Source organism: Arachis hypogaea, chromosome 3 (genome assembly GCF_003086295.3).
Source record: "Arachis hypogaea cultivar Tifrunner chromosome 3, arahy.Tifrunner.gnm2.J5K5, whole genome shotgun sequence".
Taxonomy (NCBI): Eukaryota; Viridiplantae; Streptophyta; class Magnoliopsida; order Fabales; family Fabaceae; genus Arachis; species Arachis hypogaea.
Genome location: NC_092038.1, coordinates 118099073 through 118116713, shown reverse-complemented (window position 1 = coordinate 118116713; position 17641 = coordinate 118099073). Strand labels below are relative to the sequence as shown.

Below are 17641 nucleotides of genomic sequence, written 5' to 3'. Positions count from 1 at the left end.
ACCACTAACCCAAGGACATCAACTGAGCAATACTAGGATAGTGGTTGAGCAAAACACAATCGAGCAAAGAGCACAGAGCAGCAGTAGCAAGGAAATGGAGTAGAATGCAAAAGAAGAGCATGCCAAGGAAGAAGGCCAAGCAAAGGACAACAGAGGTAGTGGTTGAGCTCTTCAAGCAGCAGAGGTAGTGGAACATGGTGAATAAGGACTACTGCCAGCTATGACAGCTCCAATGAGCAGCTAGTACAAGAAAATGGAAGAGGCATCAATGAAGCCAAGTTGAAGATATATAACAAGCTTCATCCCACCATTTCAAGATAAGAGAGAGGATGCACACTCAGAGCACCATCTCTAAAATAGAGTTGGAATCTCTTTCTTCTACTCAAGCTTAATTCCGATCTTTGTGTTATGGCTATCTTGCATTATTTTTTTATTATGAAAAAGGCAATTATGTGAGGTTCAAAAGCCAAGAGAGAAAAGGCAAGAGTGATGCAAAATAGCCACTGATTTCTGATGTATTTTGGGTTTATGAACTAGGATTAGTTCCCCTTTCTAAGTTGGGTTAGCACTCGGAGAAATTGAATCTGGTTGATTCTCCTTCCTAGTTGGGTCAGTACTATGGGAAGCTAAGCTTTTGGTGATGAAATCTTAGGGGTAGATACTAGTTGAATTAGGGAGAAATTCAATATTATTGGTGTTTGTAATCTGTGAATGATTAGTGAAAATTCTACCATGGTTTGTGGTGGAGACTGGACGTAGGATTCATTGCACATAGAATCTGAACCAGGATATATGCTGGTCTTCATCTTCTCTTCCTTACTCCTTACTATTCTGCGTATGATACTATTTCAAATAATCTCCTGCAAATCGTGTTATAGCAAAAACAGAGTTTGAAGCTTTAAGTTTTAAACTAACTTGATTCAACCCCCCTCTTCTCAAGTTCAACTAGATCCATCAATTGGTATCCAGAGCAAGGTCTCAAAGAGGCAAGCTTCACAGCTTGGAGCAAAGATCCATGGCCAACAACATGAATCCCAACATCGTGGCGTTCATTCTCATTGAAGGGCAGTCTAATAATAGACCTCCCTACTTCAATGACAGCAACTATTCTTACTGGAAAGAAAGAATGAGAATCTTCGTACAGTCAATCGACTACAGCATCTGGAAGATCATTCTCAACGGACCAGACGTCCCTACTAAACAAAATTCTGATGAAGAAGTTGTGGCAAAAAAAGATAGTGAATGGACAGATGAAGAAAAGAAGAAGGTTAAACTCAATGCCAAAGCAATCAATCTGATGTATTGTGCAATCAATTTTGAAAAGTTCAAAAAGGTGTCAAGGTGCGAAACAGCTAAAGAAATATGGGACAAGCTCAGACTCACTCACGAAGGCACTAAGCAAGTGAGGGAAACTAGAATTGACATGCTGATGAAGGAGTACGAAATGTTTAGTATGAAGGAGGATGAGAGCATCGATCAAATGTTTGAAAGGTTCTCAATAATCATCAACAATTTGGACGCAATGGGAAGGAACTACTCTGAAGAAACTCTAGTGAGAAAGATCCTGAGAAGTCTTACTAAGAAATGGGAAGTAAAAAGCATAGCCATATCTGAAAGGAATGATTTGATCAAAATCACCTATGATGAGCTGAGAGGCAAGCTGCTGGTCTATGAAACCACTCACATGTCTCAAGACAAGGATGACAAAAAGAAAAGTATAGCACTAAAATCAAGAATGACAGCCTAAAGAGAAGAATCCGATGATAGTTTCTCAGATGAAGAAATGGTGCTCTTTGCAAAAAAATGAGAAGACTACTGAGATTCAAAAGCAAAGGCAAAGGAAGCTCCTCATCCAAAGATGTCAGGAAAGATCAAGTCAAGTTCACATGCCATCACTGCAAGGAACCTGGTCACTTCAAGTCAGATTGCCCTTAACTTAAGAAAGGCGAAAAACCCAAAAAAGACAAAAATAAGGTAATGATGGCAACATGGGAGGACTTGGAGAACGACACCAGCTCAGAGAGCTCAGATAAAAAAGCTCAGCTATGTTTGATGGCAGACCATGATGATGAAAATGAGGTAGATCTTTCTGACTTATCTATTGATGAACTGCACTATATTATCAAAGACATCTCTGTCAATTCCAAGAAATTCTTGGATAAGTATGCAAAATGCAAGAAAGAAAATGAGGCTTTGAGGATTGAAAATGACCTTCTGTTAAAAAAGGTTAAGGCAAATGAAACTGGAAATGAAAAGTTTTTAAAAGAAGAAAACACAGCCTTGCGAGCTGAACTAGAAAAATTCAAACTCAAGCATGAAGTTACTACTTCCACTGATTTGATTTCTGAAAACAAGAAGCTGAATGAACAAATAAAAATTTTGAATGAAGACTTGGCAAAGTTTATTCAAGGTTCTCAAAATCTAAACAAACTGCTAGCTAGTCAAAGGTTTGGATCTGAAAAATCTGGACTTGGATTCAAAGAGGAAAATAAGGCTGTTTTTAAACAAAACTTTAAAAAATCTGAAGCCTCCTCTTCCAAGCTTTTCAAACCAAAAGGATTTAGCAATCCTTAAAAATCAGTGAGCAAGAATCAGTGCTACAAGTGCAACAGAAATGGTCATGATCCTCCTCAATGTTTCATCTTTCCTAGGTCTTTTGGTAATGATAGTAAATTATATAAAGTTGTTCATGATTTTAATGCTCTTGGGCAACCAAGAAGATTTCACATCAAAGGATCCAAATGGATTTGGATACCTAAGATTAGTTGAAGAACATGCAGGTTTGCCTTACATCCAAGAAGAAAAAGGACATGTGGTATCTAGATAGTGGATGTTCAAGGTATATGACTGGAAGGGATACTTTCTTCATTAAACTCAACAAGTATAATGAAGGATTTGCCACTTTTGGAGATAATGGTAGGTAAAATAATTGCCATTGGTAAGGTTGGCAAAGATTTTTTAACTTGCATAGATAGTGTCTTTTTAGTTGATGGGTTAAAGCATAATCTATTGAGCATAAGTCAATTGTGTGACCTTGGATATGCTGTAACCTTTCGAAAATCTGATTGTAGGGTCATAAATGAGAAAACAGAGGCTATTTTATTTGTTGCCAAAAGAAGTGACAATGTTTATGGTATCACTCTAGATGATCTAAAAGTTCAAAATGTAACTTGTTTTTCTTCAATGGAAACTGATAAATGGATGTGGCATAAGAGGTTAGGACATGCTAGCATGTTCCAAATCTCTAAGCTCGTAAAAAGAGGCTTAGTTAGAGGCATTCCTAATATAAAGTTTGATAAGGACATCATTTGTGATGCTTGTTAAATGGGTAAACAAATTGAAACCTCTTTCAAACCCAAGGAAGATGTCTCTACTAAGAAATCATTGGAGTTGTTGCATCTTGATCTGTTTGGACCAACTAGGACTCAAAGTCTTGGAGGAAAGAGCTATGGCATGGTAATTGTGGATGACTATACTAGATTTGGCTGGGTGTTCTTTCTTGCTCATAAACATGAGGCCTTCTCTGTTTTTGAGAAATTCAGCAAAAAGATTCAAAATGAAAAAGGTTTAAAAATTATTTCAATTAGAAGTGATCATGGTAAAGAGTTTGAAAATCAATTCTTTGAATCCTTTTGTGATGAACAAGGCATATCACATAACTTCTCTTATCCAAGAACACCTCAACAAAATGGTGTTGTGGAAAGAAAAAATAGAAGTTTACAAGAAATGGCTAGAGCTATGTTATGTGAATATGAAATTTCCAAGTTCTAATGGGCTGAGGCTGTGAATACAGCTTGCTATGTTTTAAATAGAACCATTATTAGAAAGTTTTTAAAGAAAACCCCATATGAACTTTGGAAAGGGCATCCTCCCAATCTTAGCTATTTTCATGTGTTTTGATGCAAGTGTTTCATTCTGAATATTAAAGAAAATTTAAGAAAATTTGATCCTAAAATACATGAAAGCATTTTTCTGGGTTATTCCACAAATAGTAAGGCCTATAGGGTTTACAACAAGAACTCCAAAAACAGTTGAGTAGACCGTGCATGTCACTTTCTGTGAATCTAACAATGTTCCCAGTGTTTGCATTGATGATAGTCCAGGTTTTGAAGCTGAGGTTCCAAAGAACACTGAACCAGTTTCACAAAATCCAAGTTCTCATGAAGTTGCACCTGTTAGCAGCAAAACTCCAAATTCTGCAGGAGACCATTTGAAATTATCTCCTGTCGCAGCTGAAAACACTAATGCAGAGGCAAATGTTGATCAAAAGGAACCTGAATCCTCAAACCAGTCAAGAAGACCAAGAGAATGGAGGTTTCTGAAAAACTATCCTGAAGAGTTCATAATTGGAAATCCTTCCACTGGTAGAACCACTCGTTCATCTTTGAAAAGAGCCAAATTCAACAACATTGCTCTTTTATCAAAGATTGAACCTCAAAACATCCAAGAAGCTCTTGCTGATCCGTCTTGGGTGTTAGCTATGAAGGAGGAATTGCAGCAATTTGAGAAGAACCAGGTCTGGTCATTGGTGCCTTATCCAAATGAAAAGAAAGTCACTGGCACTAAATGAATTTTCAGAAACAAGCTGGGTGAAGATGGATCCATAGTCTGAAACAAAGCTAGATTGGTTGCTCAAGGGTATGATCAATAGGAAGGGATTGATTTCGATGAATCATTTGCACTTGTAGCTTGAATGGAAGCCATCAGATTGCTCCTGGCATATGCTGCTCACTGTGGTTTCAAGCTATTCCAAATGGACGTAAAGTGTGCTTTCCTCAATGGCATAATAGATAGAGAGGTTTATGTAGCTCAACCACCTAGGTTTGAAAACAAAACTTTCCCTAACCATGTTTTCAAACTAGCTAAAGCCTTGTATGGTTTAAGACAAGCTCCTAGAGCTTGGTATGAGAGGCTTAGCTCATTTTTGTTGAAAAACAACTTTCAAAAAGGAGCCATTGACACCACTTTATTTATTAGAAACTATCATGATCATTTTATTCTTGTGCAAGTTTACGTTGATGATATTATATTTGGTTCGGCTAATGAAGATTTGTGTGCAGATTTTGCTAAGCTTATGACTAATGAATTTGATATGAGCATGATGGGAGAGCTCAATTTCTTTCTAGGCTTGCAAATCAAGCAAACTGCAGACGGCATCTTCATCCATCAAGAAAAATATGCAAAAGAACTTGTCAAGAAATTTGGCCTGGACTGTGCTAAGCAAATGGAAACTCCAATGCATCCTAATATCAAGCTTGATAAGGATGAACATGGTAGAGATGTTGATGAGACCCGTTATAGAAGGATGATTGGATCCCTAATGTATCTAACCTCCTCAAGGCCTGATATCATCCAAAGTGTTGGAGTTTGCTCAATGTTTCAATCAAAGCCTAAGGAGTCCCACCTTTCAGCTGTCAAGAGGATCATCCGATATGTACTTGGTACCACTAATTATGGGTTATGGTTTCCTAAGACTGATTCTTTTCAATTAGTGGGTTTCTGTGATGCAGATTTTGCTGGGGACAGGATTGATAGAAGAAGCACAAGTGGCATGTGCTGCTTTCTTGGGAAATCTCTCATTATTTGGTCTAGCAAGAAGCAAGCTACAGTGGCACTTTCAACAGCCGAAGCTGAGTATATTGCAGCCTTCTCTTGTTGTTCTCAATTGTTATGGCTGAAAACTCAACTAGCTGACTATAAACTGAATGTCTCTAATATTCCATTATTTTGTGACAACATGAGTGCTATTAATATTTCCAAAAACCCTATTTTGCACTCAAGGACAAAGCACATTGAAGTTCGATTTTATTCTATAAGAGAACATGTGCAAAATGGAAATTTGGATATTCAATTTGTTAATTTTAAAGGTCAGCTAGCAGATATTTTCACCAAACCTTTGATAGAGGAAAGGTTCTGCAAGCTACGAACTGAACTGGGCATTCTTGCTTCATCTTTGTTTTCTTAATGACTCTGCCAATGAGATTTTTTGTGTTCTGTCTCATAAATTGCTGTGAGAATTTTCCTTTGGCAGATGATGAGTAACCTTCATTGAGTCACTATGAAGCCAATTGGATTCAAGCCTGATCATAATGTATGATGGACATCACGTGCTGGAGCAGTTCACGACAAATGGACTATCCTTACTGAATCCATTGAGACCATTTCATTGGTGCTTTTTCATTTCTTTTGAAAATATGTTTTTTTACTCATTTTGGGCCTCATTCATATTTGTTTTCAAATCCATTTTTTGTTTTCTTTTGTTTTTATCTGAAACGTACGAAGGTTACAGCTGCAACTTTCAATGTTTTTCAAAACCACTTTAAAGTTTTCATTTTTACTTGTTTTCAAGATGCAACATTTGCACTCCTCCACACCTATATTAACTCCCCATTACATATATCCATTCACACTACTCTCTCCACTCTTTTATCTTCTCCGAACCAGTGCTCTATAAATATGGCACGAAAGAAGAGAGCTGTCCATAGAGGCTCCCAGAGTGGCACCCACCGTTCTACTCACACACACCCTTCTCCCTCACAATCTCCTACTCATTCTTCACCACCATCACCACCAAACCCTTCTCCTGACATGGCCCGCACTAAGACCACTGCTCGCCGTCCTGGCGTTGCTCCTCGCCCTTCTCCTCCTCCTCCGCCAAACACCTCTCAGCCTAGTTCATCAAAACCAAGCTCTTCAAGAGGAAAGATGCCTCTTCATGAAGACGAAGAGATTCCCTCCACTCAGCCTCGCCATACTCGCGGTACAGTCATTGACTTTCATCTTCGTCCTATTGCTGAACCTAGACTCTCCAATCCTATTGCTTACAAGTCCTTTTATGCTGATTTTCCAGATGAGTCTTATGATCGTCGCCGTTTTCAATCTCTCATGAACTACCTGTTTTTTTTTTTGCAAAGATGTTTACAAGCATACTCTCTATCCCTCTAAGCTTGTCAATCTAGACAAACTCCATAGGAAAGGTCTGAACTTTACCCCATTGTTTGCATATCAAGATTGGACACCCATACTGTCCATCAAAGAGAAAATTTATCCTGATTTGGTCAAACAGTTCTATAGCAACATGTCCTACAAAGAAGGGAGAATCGCTTCTTTTGTTAAAGGCAAAGTGATTATTCTTGACAAATATCACTTAGGCAAAGCCTTAGACTACCAAGACCAAGGACCTGATGTCTACACCTCTGGTAAGTGGGACGAAACGCTCAATGTCTCTTACTTTGATGCCCTAAGCACTGTCTGCATTAATATCCATCTCCTGAAAGGTAACACTCCTACTCACAAGTCTCTTGGTCCAGTCCGTGCCCAGTTGCATCGGATTGTAAACCACATCATCTTACCTCAGAGCGGCTCTTTTCAACGTGTTTCATTTTGTGACACACTGATTTTGTATGCATTGCTTTCGAAAATCCCCATTTCTTTTGCTTACTTGCTTGTGAGACATATGTATGCTTGTGTCAGTACCAAAAATGTGTTACCCTATGGCATGCTTCTTACAAAAATTTTTCAATATTACAATGTTGATTTTGGGGCTGAAATTATAAAAGATTGTAACTCATATATCAAAGGGGGTGGTGCAGTAAAGAAAACAGCTCCCAGGCGTCGCCGAATTGATGACAGCACTGATGTTCCCTCTGTTGATGAGGATCCTCTGATTCCCCCATCCACCTCTACTACAATCAGGACCATGACGCGCATTATGAAGCATGTACTTGAAGAATTCCTCAATCTGACAGACCTTCTTCTCCATCATGGTGCTGAGCGCAAAAGGGTCCAAGTTTTGGAGGAAAATGCTCTCAAAAAGACCAAAGGAAAGATTCAGATTTTGAGAGACTTTGTAGAGGATATCGAGGTTGAGATCACAACTTCTGATAATGAGGGGGAGGACGATGGAACCTCTGATGAATCCAACTCTGATGCCTAGCTTCTTTTAATCTCATCTGTGATTATGACTTAGTTTATTTCTTTTGAACTTGTTTAAGTTTCTGGATGACTGTAAAGACCTTAACTACTCTGCTACTTAAACTATATGCATCAGCCACTAACAAATTTTGTGCAGGTTTTTCCTTTCCTCCCTTGATGACAAAAGGAGGAGAAAAGAAAGGGAATGTTAGTTTTGGCTTAAGGGTTAATAGTGTTTGTTAAGAACAATGATACTTTGTGGTGCTAATTAACTCATTTTGTCCTATGCTGTGTATCAATGCCTAGTGTTATTGATCTGTGTTATTAGTATTATATTACTTGAAAATTTTGGTCTTGGCTGTTTTTAAGTTTTATCCAGGTTAAGATGTAAGCCATGATCGAGGGGGAGTAATGCTGGCATTGAGGGGGAGCTACTCACAATCCAAATGTCATCAAAGGGAAGTGTTCTTAACTCTTTCAAATTAGTCTTTAATTTTTCTATTTTATCATGTTTGTCATCAAGGGGGAGATTGTTGAGTCTAGTTTGATTTTGGGTTAATTAATGATGACAAATATTCAATTGGGTTGAAAGCCCAATATTATTTAATGTGTGTTTTATTGTGGCAGACCCATTAATTCTCTCAGCCAAACAAAACTGCATGTTCATTCCTTTGATGCTTCAAGTAAATGCACAAGCCCAATACCTCTCTTTTATTTCACTGTTCAGCATGATTGAAAGGCTATGTATTTGGCAAAAGAAAAAGGGCAGCTGTCTATATCATGAGCAGAACAGGACAGCTGGCAAACAAAGGAGGCAACAACACAGCAAGGACAGGTGTGGTTCTGTGAAAGCAAGAAAAGGAAACTAGGACAATCACTAACCCAAGAACATCAGCTGAGCAATACTAGGATAGTGGTTGAGCAAAACACAATCGAGCAAAGAGCACAGAGTAGCAGCAGCAAGGAAATGGAGTAGAATGCAAAAGAAGAGCATGCCAAAGAAGAAGGCCAAGTAAAGGACAGCAGAGGTAGTGGTCGAGCTCCTCAAGCAGCAGAGGTAGTGGAGCATGGTGAAAAAGGACTACTGTCAGCTATGACAGCTCCAACGAGTAGCTGGTACAAGGAAATGGAAGAGGCAACAATGAAGCCAAGTTGAAGATATATAACAAGCTTCATCCCACCATTTCAAGATAAGAGAGATGATACACACTCAGAGCACCATCTCTAAAACAGAGCTGAAATCTCTTTCTTCTACTCAAGCTTAATTCTGATCTTTGTGTGAAAAGGCAAGAGTAATGCAAAATAGCCACTGATTTATGATGTATTTTGGGTTTATGAACTAAGATTAGTTCCCCTTTCCAAGTTGGGTTAGCACTTGGGGAAATTGAATCTGGTTGATTCCCCTTCCTAGTTGGGTCAGCACTATGGGAAGCTAAGCTTTTGGTGATGAAAGCTTGGAGGTAGATACTAGTTGAATTAGGGAGAAATTCAATAGTATTGGTGTTTGTAATCTGTGAATGATTAGTGAAAATTCCACCATGGTTTGTGGTGGAGACTGGACGTAGGATTCATTGCACATAAAATCCGAACCAGGATATATGCTGGTCTTCATCTTCTCTTCCCTACTCCTTACTGTTCTGCGTATGAGACTATTTCAAATAATCTTCTGCAAATCGTGTTATAGCAAAAACAGAGTTTGAAACTTTAAGTTTTAAACTAACTTGATTCAACCCCCCTTCTCAAGTTCAACTAGATCCATCAATGATAATGATAATTATAGAGGAGAAGGATGAAAAAGAAGGAGGATAAAAAATTTCAATAAAAAAATGAGAAGAAGAAGACGTAGCATCAGGGTGAAAAAGAATGTGCATGCCTAAATTTGAAAGAAGAAGAAAAAGAAGACATGAAAAAGAAGCGCGTGAATCTAAAAGATTTAGTTGAACTTGGCTGATTAAATTACTTGGATGTAGAATTTTATTGTATTTGATATTATTTTGTCCGTAAAGTATGAACTTTATGATGATTGTGCTTCTAAAAAAAAGGCTACTCTGAAGTTTTATCACTGTAGCCCCTCACAGGAGGAAAAAATTACAGGAGCTGGCTTTTGACCATCTCAAAGTAACCATTATTCACTAACCAGTAACCAATGAAACTAATACTCTTGTATCTCTAGCCCTAAGCAGTCAGCACCAAGATCTCAGGTTGAAGAAACTAATGCTTTCTTTTACTTTTTCTTTTCTAATCTTGTTTTACGTTTTATTATTATAGAAGAGGCTCGAATATCGATTACTTCAATTTAATCTTCTCTGCTGCATAAACCCCTTCAGTAGTCCTCTTTGCTTTTGGTGGTGAATATTTCTTACTCTTCTCTTTACCTTCATCATTAAATGCCTTACTTGGTTCTGGATTTGCATCTTTGTCTTTGTCATTCCTCCTATCATAAAACACAGATTAGAACAACAAAATAAAAAACTAAAGGAGGCCAAATCAAGGAAGAAACAGAATAAAAAATACCTGACAACCTAAAAAACGAGTCAAACACGAACCTTAGGTGCAAAAACAGGAAAAACAAACCAACAGCAGTGGCACCACCAAACACTGATTTCAGTATTAGCTTCTTTCGGGGTTTTGACTTTGATATTTCTGCAATTTTCTCTTCTTTCTCATCTAAGTTGTCAAAGGAGTGCGCACTCTCTTTGTCCGGATTTATTACTTCCTACACAAGAAAATTGCAAGAGAGGCTCAATCTGCATATAATTGAAAACAAAAGTAAGCATTGCTTGATAAAGTATCAGAAAAACTTACTTGAACAGGTAACTCAGGCTCAAGGGTATGTTCTGTATGGCAAACGAGAACCATGTCGTCTTGACTTGATTGATGACCATCATTGGATTCAAGTTCTGAGCTTTGATTTGTTATGCAGGTCCGAGTGTTAGATACATCTTCATCATAGTTGGCAGGAACAGTGGCATCATTGGTGATCATATCTATTACTCCTTCACTTCCATCTTCACAGTTATCCAAACTCATAGCATTTGATGCTATAGCCTCACTATCATTTTCTGGCTGTTCAGCATCTGCAAGTGACTTGAAATCAGTTGCACCAACCGCATACTCTTCAGCAGTTTCTTGTTTATGAGGCATAGTTTCCTCATGTGAGGATTCATTGTTGTCTATAGCTCCACTTTTTGTCATAGGAAATTTTCCTTTCTGGTCCCATTTACAAAACTGGGGTAGTGAAGAGGACTGGCAAGACAGCAGCTTCCCACATTGGCTACAGCTATTAAGCGACGATGAAATTGAATCAACTTGAGACTTCCAGTCCTCATATAAAAGAAACTTTTCTGATATAGTTGCATTTATGTCATTGCTGTCGGAGACAGCTCTGTTCGAAGAATCAGTCTTATTACATAGGAAGCAATCAGGAGAATATAATGAATGCTCGGTTTCCTCAAGTTCCTTGACAAAATATGTATACTTTCCATAAGTGATTCCATGTTCAATTTCCTTATACTTCATTTTCTCCTGTGATTCATATTCTTTTATACCTTCCCACTGATCGCTTTTCTGATAATCATTCTCTGCTTCAAATTGGTCTCCCAAGTTCAGTACTTCATGTAGAACCTCCATATTCTCACCAGCTCCAAAGCATCTACCATTTTCAATACTCAGTGGAGTTGCGCATGAGCCATGAGAACTAGCACTTTTATGTACATCTGCTGGAATATTTTTTTCAATGAGCAGATCCTGGTCCCAACTATCTTTTGTATTTGAGCTAACATCTCTTATCACTGACATCCTGTTATTCATAGGAGTTCGAAGGGTCGAACCATTATCTCTTAATAATTCATTCTCTGTGTAACAAAATTCCATCATTCTACTTTCTTGGCCCCTAGTATCTAAATGAGGTATACCACCACTAAAGTCAACATGTACATTCCCGGAATAAGGAGTCTCAGAGATATGATATTGTAATAATTCCCTTGAGCATAACAATTGAAACTCATCATCAGAAATTCTTGGTCTCTGCTGGCTTCGACTGCCCAGTTCATCTAAACTGGTGGACATAAAATCATTTTCAACCATTGAAGAAGTTGAATTGCACTGTATCTCTGATGCATAATCACACAAGTCATCAAAATGATGTACTAGATGTTTGATTTCTGTGTCATTAGATTGGTCTGAATATGTTTCCCAGTCTTTGATTGAGTCTGTAACGGAGTAGTAGACCTACAGAAGCATCATTGTTTCAGAGATACAAGTAGCAAAATCATTTAGCAGTGGCTCAAGGGTACAGAACATGAAACTCACATATGTGACCATTCATTGGCAATATAGTAATTTTGCTTTTACTTATTATTGAAAACAAGGACACACCTCCCTGGATTCTTTCCCTGAATTCTTCTGTAAGTAATAAGTGGAAGAATCTGCAGGCCTTCTGTGAGACAGCTCTATGCTTTTACGTATGTATCCAACCACATCCTTCGGCATGGTTACGGCACAAGTAACATTAACAATATCAAAATCTGGAACCTGGCAACATGTTTTTATGTTATCAAGAAGCAAAATTTAAAGGACAAGATACAAGAGCAGGTGACTGAAGTTCATAAGTGATATTTTATGCAACTTACTTACATCTATATCCTTAGACCTTAATTTTTTGGAGAATGAGCGTATACACATGCATACTTTTCGAGTATTTCTTCTCTCAACAACATCTGATGGAGAGAATAGGTCAACTCCAGTCAATTCCAAGATTTTGCAAATCTGTATAGGAAAAAAAGAGAGATAACTTTGATACCCATTCATTAATGTCTGTTTTCACCAACCAAAATTTGAAAATATTTAGAACTAACTTAAATGAGGCTGCAGAGTTTCTCTTTCTTCTACTAACGTACTCATATGCTTAAATCAGTAGACATAATTTTGGCAAATCTTCCTTTGAATTCTGTCAAAAGGAAGGTCATGTAATAATTTACCTTCAGGAATGAATCAACATTAGAATAAGGTCTATATCTCCCACTGTTACTCTTAGAAGCAAATGGCTGGCTTTTGGAAGCTTTTATGTGTTTTAGCTCCATATGCTTTGCCAACAGCAATTTCCACACCACTTTTGACACTAAAAACCTATAAACCAATTAACTTGTATTTAGATTCCAAACAATATACTGAAATGCCAATGCAAAAGCTTCGTGTTCAGCTCCACTCCTCTTGGAGTTTAATCCTTGTACTAACCTTATAAAGTGGTCCTAGTCCTAGCTTTTAATTCAATTAAAAGACATTAAGACTAAAAAGTAGCCTCTTTAATTTATGACAGGTGAAGTCAATTAGTCAAAGTATTAATCTCAAATTGATTGAATCTTGCTGGGGGTTTGCTTGGACTAAACATACCATTTATTATTCTTTACAGTAAGGAAAAGGTTCAAAGACAACAACTATTGCATGGTGCAAACAATTATGGCAAAAATTCTGGTTCTTAGCAATTTTCAAAACTTAACTACATACCAAAAAAATAGGAATAACGGAAAGTGCAGGCTAACAAAAGAAAAAAGAGAGAGAAATAGAGAAAGTTAAGTACAGCAATTCTCCATCAGCAAGGAGTTCGGATATAATGAGTTGCTCATTCAATCTTATCTTCAATACTTCCCCGAGCCAAATTCTCGTTTGAGTCTGTAAATTGAAGGCGAAAAATAAAACTGCGTTTTCAAAATAAGGAATGAGAATAATACGAAAAAAGAAACGATAAAAGTCTAAGAATAAATCATGGATTATTTATGTTGTTACCGCCAGAGAATTGAGATAGTTCCAAGACTGAACTCAACCTTAGAGAGAAACATAAACTAACAGCAAATCCAGAGATAAACTAACAGTTCCAGGCATACATCTATCTATTTTGATCCTTATTAGATTATAAGAAAGAAATGAGGATGCAATGCAAATCAAGAGAGTATTAAAATCAATTTTGATCGGTTACAAGATGACACAGCAAGAAGTAAACACGAAAATCGAGTAAGATCGAAATAGAGAGTGAGAGAGTGATAAACCTGCAGAAAGGCATCATCAAGTTCACGAAAGCTGGATTCCGCTGAAGAAGGAGAAGCAGTTTTAAGAAGCTCCGGCGATGGAGCGGTCTCCGATGACGAATCTTGGCAAACCATGGCTTGGTTTTCCCGCCAAACAGAGAGAGATGAATTGCAGTTTGCAAAACGAAAAGAAAGACACGACAACCTAAACAAAGAAGATAGGATTGGACAAAAAGTGAAGTGCAGGTGAGCAGGTCACATAAGACAGTGCGAGGATTCTGTGTGTCCTTTTTGTTTTCTTTTTATTTAGCACAGTACCCTCCCCAATCCCCATGCTTTCTCTCTTCATCTCTCCTTCAACTTCAATTCCTTGTGCCGCTTCCGCGGATAGAAATACGGGTCAACATCTTCATTACCCTACTTCACCAATCACATTTACCCTCCTGTCTCATACAAAATTATACAATTTTTTATTGTATCTCTTATGTTATGTTATGATATAGTATTACTTTAATTAATTTTAGAAGAAGAATGGTCACATGGTTGTTATGGGATTCTGTATTCACCACTCTAGTATGCACTGTTATTGGAAGCTTATGATTATGGGACGGCTTTCTTGGAACATTGTAGATCAGAAATACTACCATTACTAAGGTTTTTCTACATATGAACCAAAGAACTCGCCTTATAAATTAAAAAGATGTTTACCAATACTAACAAGGTTCAATCCAACATTCCTTTTTTAATTCGTCCAGTTAGATATAATTATTCATATATATTTATTTATTAATTTAAATTTTTAAAATAAATAATTTTATGATTTGATATTAAAGAATTCATGTAAATCCCAAAAAAATTACATGAAAATTGTGTTAGTTACAATTATTTATATATTTTTACTATTACTTTAAATTTTTAGAATAATTAATATATTGGAATTGACTAATAAATAATATTGGTATTGTTTTCTTCGTATTAATATTTAATAGTAACAAGGTGTGCTACATTTAAATGACGACGCATGTTCGGTGCAGTATTCATCGCAGTTTTCACACGTTAATTAAAATTAAATATTAGTATATAGGCCTAACGGATATTAAATAGCAGTAACAAGTAGCAAGTAGCGAGGAGCAAGTAGGAATGCGTTTGGCATCGAAGATAACAACGTGGATGAGTGGAAATCAGGCACCGATAAATGTGCACAATATCCACCTTCTCCTTATGCGACGATTGCGTTACGTGGCCCTTCCATAGACACTGCCTCTATTTCTGTTTTCTTTGTCCCATCCCTACGGTCTTTTTTTTTCTCTTTTCTCTTATTTCTACCTGTCACAAATCACAAGTTTTGTTTCTCCTTACAAAAATATTGGCAACTTTTGACCAGGCTTCTATCAGTCGGATACAATATATCAAAATCATGGATAAGGTTGTAATGCATTGTTGGTTTACCGTGAATCCTGCAAATAAAAAGAGATAAATAGAAGTCTAAAATTAAATAATACCTTTTGTCTGTTGTACATCACACGTTCATGGATCCAAATCCTGAACTGAATTATATTATCTATAAAAGCATAGTTTATATGAACGAACTCTACTAATAACTAAAGCAAGTAATCATCAATTTGCCAGAGTTATAGGGTGACTAACATTAAACAGAAATACATATCATTTATGAGAAAAACTCCAAACAAACAAAAAATTATTATTTTTAGTAGTATTTTTAATTATTAATCTTTTTTTCAGTTTAATAAGAGGTGTTTTAAGATTCAATTTAACTTAGAATTCAATTTAAACTAAACTCCATTTTATTGAATTTTAGTTTATTATTTTTATTTGATATTATTTTTAGCTTATTATTTTATTGAATTTTAATTTATTATTTTTGGATCGGATTCATATTGTACTTTAGATCATTCCATTCATTCAAAAATTACTTTTTATGATAAAAATATATTTTTTCAAGTGGAATTAATAATGTTATATTATATTTTTATATTTAAATTAATATTTTTATATTTTACGGTATTAATTTTGTTAAAAATAATTTATTTTGATATAAATATGATATAATATTTGTTAAATTTAATTTTTAAAAATAAAATCTTATTACTTTAGTATATAAAATTAAAAAGTTTGTATATACTAATTTTATATCGGGTTGATCTCATTTAATCCATTTTATTTTGGATCGCATTAAAATAGACCATATGACTTTTTAGAGATGGATTAGGATTTAATTAAATCTGGCTCGACCCACGAACACCCCTAAGTCTAGTAATTGAATAATATATTTTTAGTCCATATTTTTAAATATTATTAACTAACTGCTGGTTAAAAATAATAACTTTTATTTGTCTTTTTGCATTCCTCATAATTTATGGTAGCGGTGAAAAAACAAGTTGAACTTGTTGGGCCAAATCTGCCCAAAAAAAAAGATAAAACGAAGAGAGATTTTGAACTGACCAAACTTTTAAAACCTGCCAAATTCGCACCGCCAAACCTGCAGCATTTGGCAGTATAGGGTGGGCTGTCTTTTTTTTTTAGGATATTTTAGTAATTTTAAAGAAGATATAAATACAAAATCTGGATTAGGGTTTCACACTTTCACCATTTCAAATGCAGCCTCCTTACTCCCTAAGTTTCCTTTTCACTCTCGTCTCTCTCTCTCTCACATTCTCAGCGACGACGATAGCAGCAACAGCAATCCCATTGCATAGACACATCAGCGTCCCTTGCTCAGAGCACCGGTGAAGGCGTCTCCCTCTCTCACAGCTCTCCATCTCATCCCTAGCTCTCTCTGCGTCCTCCTTCTCTCTCCTTCACATTCACGGTAGCAAGATGCGGTCGTCTCCTCTCTCTCATAACTCTGTCTCTCGTCCCTAGCTCTCTCTGCGCCCGTTTCTCTCTCCCTTGCATTCACGGCAGCAAGGCGCACTCGTCTTTCCTCTCTCAGGTCTGCGGCAGACGACGGTGAAGTGCTCCTGTTTTCTACCAAAAAGCTCTTCCTCTAGTAAGCTATTTGTTTATTTTTCTTTTATTTTTTTGTTTATGGGAGAGATGTTTAATACTTTAATTATTTTATTTGATTGTTGATTCTGTTTATATTGACCATTGATTATGTTTGATACTTTGTTTATTATTGAATATTGATCAATAATAAACAGAATCAGTAATAAAATAGAATCATCTAAGTATCAAATATCTCTCCCACAAACAAAAAAATAAAAAAAGTAAACAAATAAACAAAGAGCTTATTAGAGGAGGAGCTTTTCAATGGTCAATAATAAACAGAATCAGTAATCAAATAGAATAATCAAAGTATCAAACATCCCTCCCACAAACAGAAAAATAAAAAAAATAAACAAATAAACAAATAGCTTACTAGAGGAGAAGCTTTCCGGCAGAGAACAGGAGCACTTCACCGCCATCCGCTGCATACCTGAGAGAGAGGAGAGACGACTGCGCCTTGTTACCGCGAATGTGAGGGGGAGAGAGACATGATGAGAGAGATAGGGATGATATGAAGAGTTGTGAAAGAGGGAGACGCCTTCGTCGTGCTCTGAGGTAGGGGTGTGTATGGCCCGACCCGGCCCGACCCCAAATATTTTAGGGGCTAATTTGGTGTGATTTCACCGAGTCTAGGACCGGATAAGGATCTCAAAAATAGACCCGGTCATTATTTCGGGTCGAGTCCGGGCCATGGT

At 36.7% G+C, this 17641-nt stretch overlaps 2 protein-coding genes across 5 annotated transcripts; one reads left to right on the top strand and one right to left on the bottom strand.

Moving 5' to 3' along the window:
• The first annotated feature begins 1015 nt into the window (after positions 1-1015).
• Positions 1016-1747, top strand: LOC140183557 (uncharacterized). The gene has a single exon (XM_072232008.1). It carries the CDS (start codon positions 1016-1018, stop codon positions 1745-1747), a length of 732 nt encoding a protein of 243 aa, XP_072088109.1.
• Positions 1748-9862: 8115 nt separating this feature from the next.
• On the bottom strand, positions 9863-15230 carry LOC112791049 (uncharacterized). Of its 4 annotated transcripts, none has more exons than XM_025833733.3 (8): positions 13959-15230; positions 13493-13584; positions 12894-13041; positions 12550-12681; positions 12292-12447; positions 10720-12144; positions 10461-10630; positions 9863-10348 (listed from the first exon to the last, which is right to left on the bottom strand). In XM_025833733.3, the coding sequence occupies exons 1-8, from the start codon at positions 14070-14072 to the stop codon at positions 10201-10203; spliced, it is 2385 nt and encodes a 794-aa protein (XP_025689518.2). In that variant the 5' UTR covers positions 14073-15230; the 3' UTR covers positions 9863-10200. The 4 variants fall into 4 exon arrangements, with proteins under 4 accessions (XP_025689518.2, XP_029152957.1, XP_072089454.1 ...); XM_029297124.2 differs by having other exon boundaries at positions 10429-10630; positions 13959-14624; XM_072233353.1 differs by lacking the exon at positions 12894-13041 and having other exon boundaries at positions 13959-14588.
• Positions 15231-17641: the final 2411 nt, after the last annotated feature.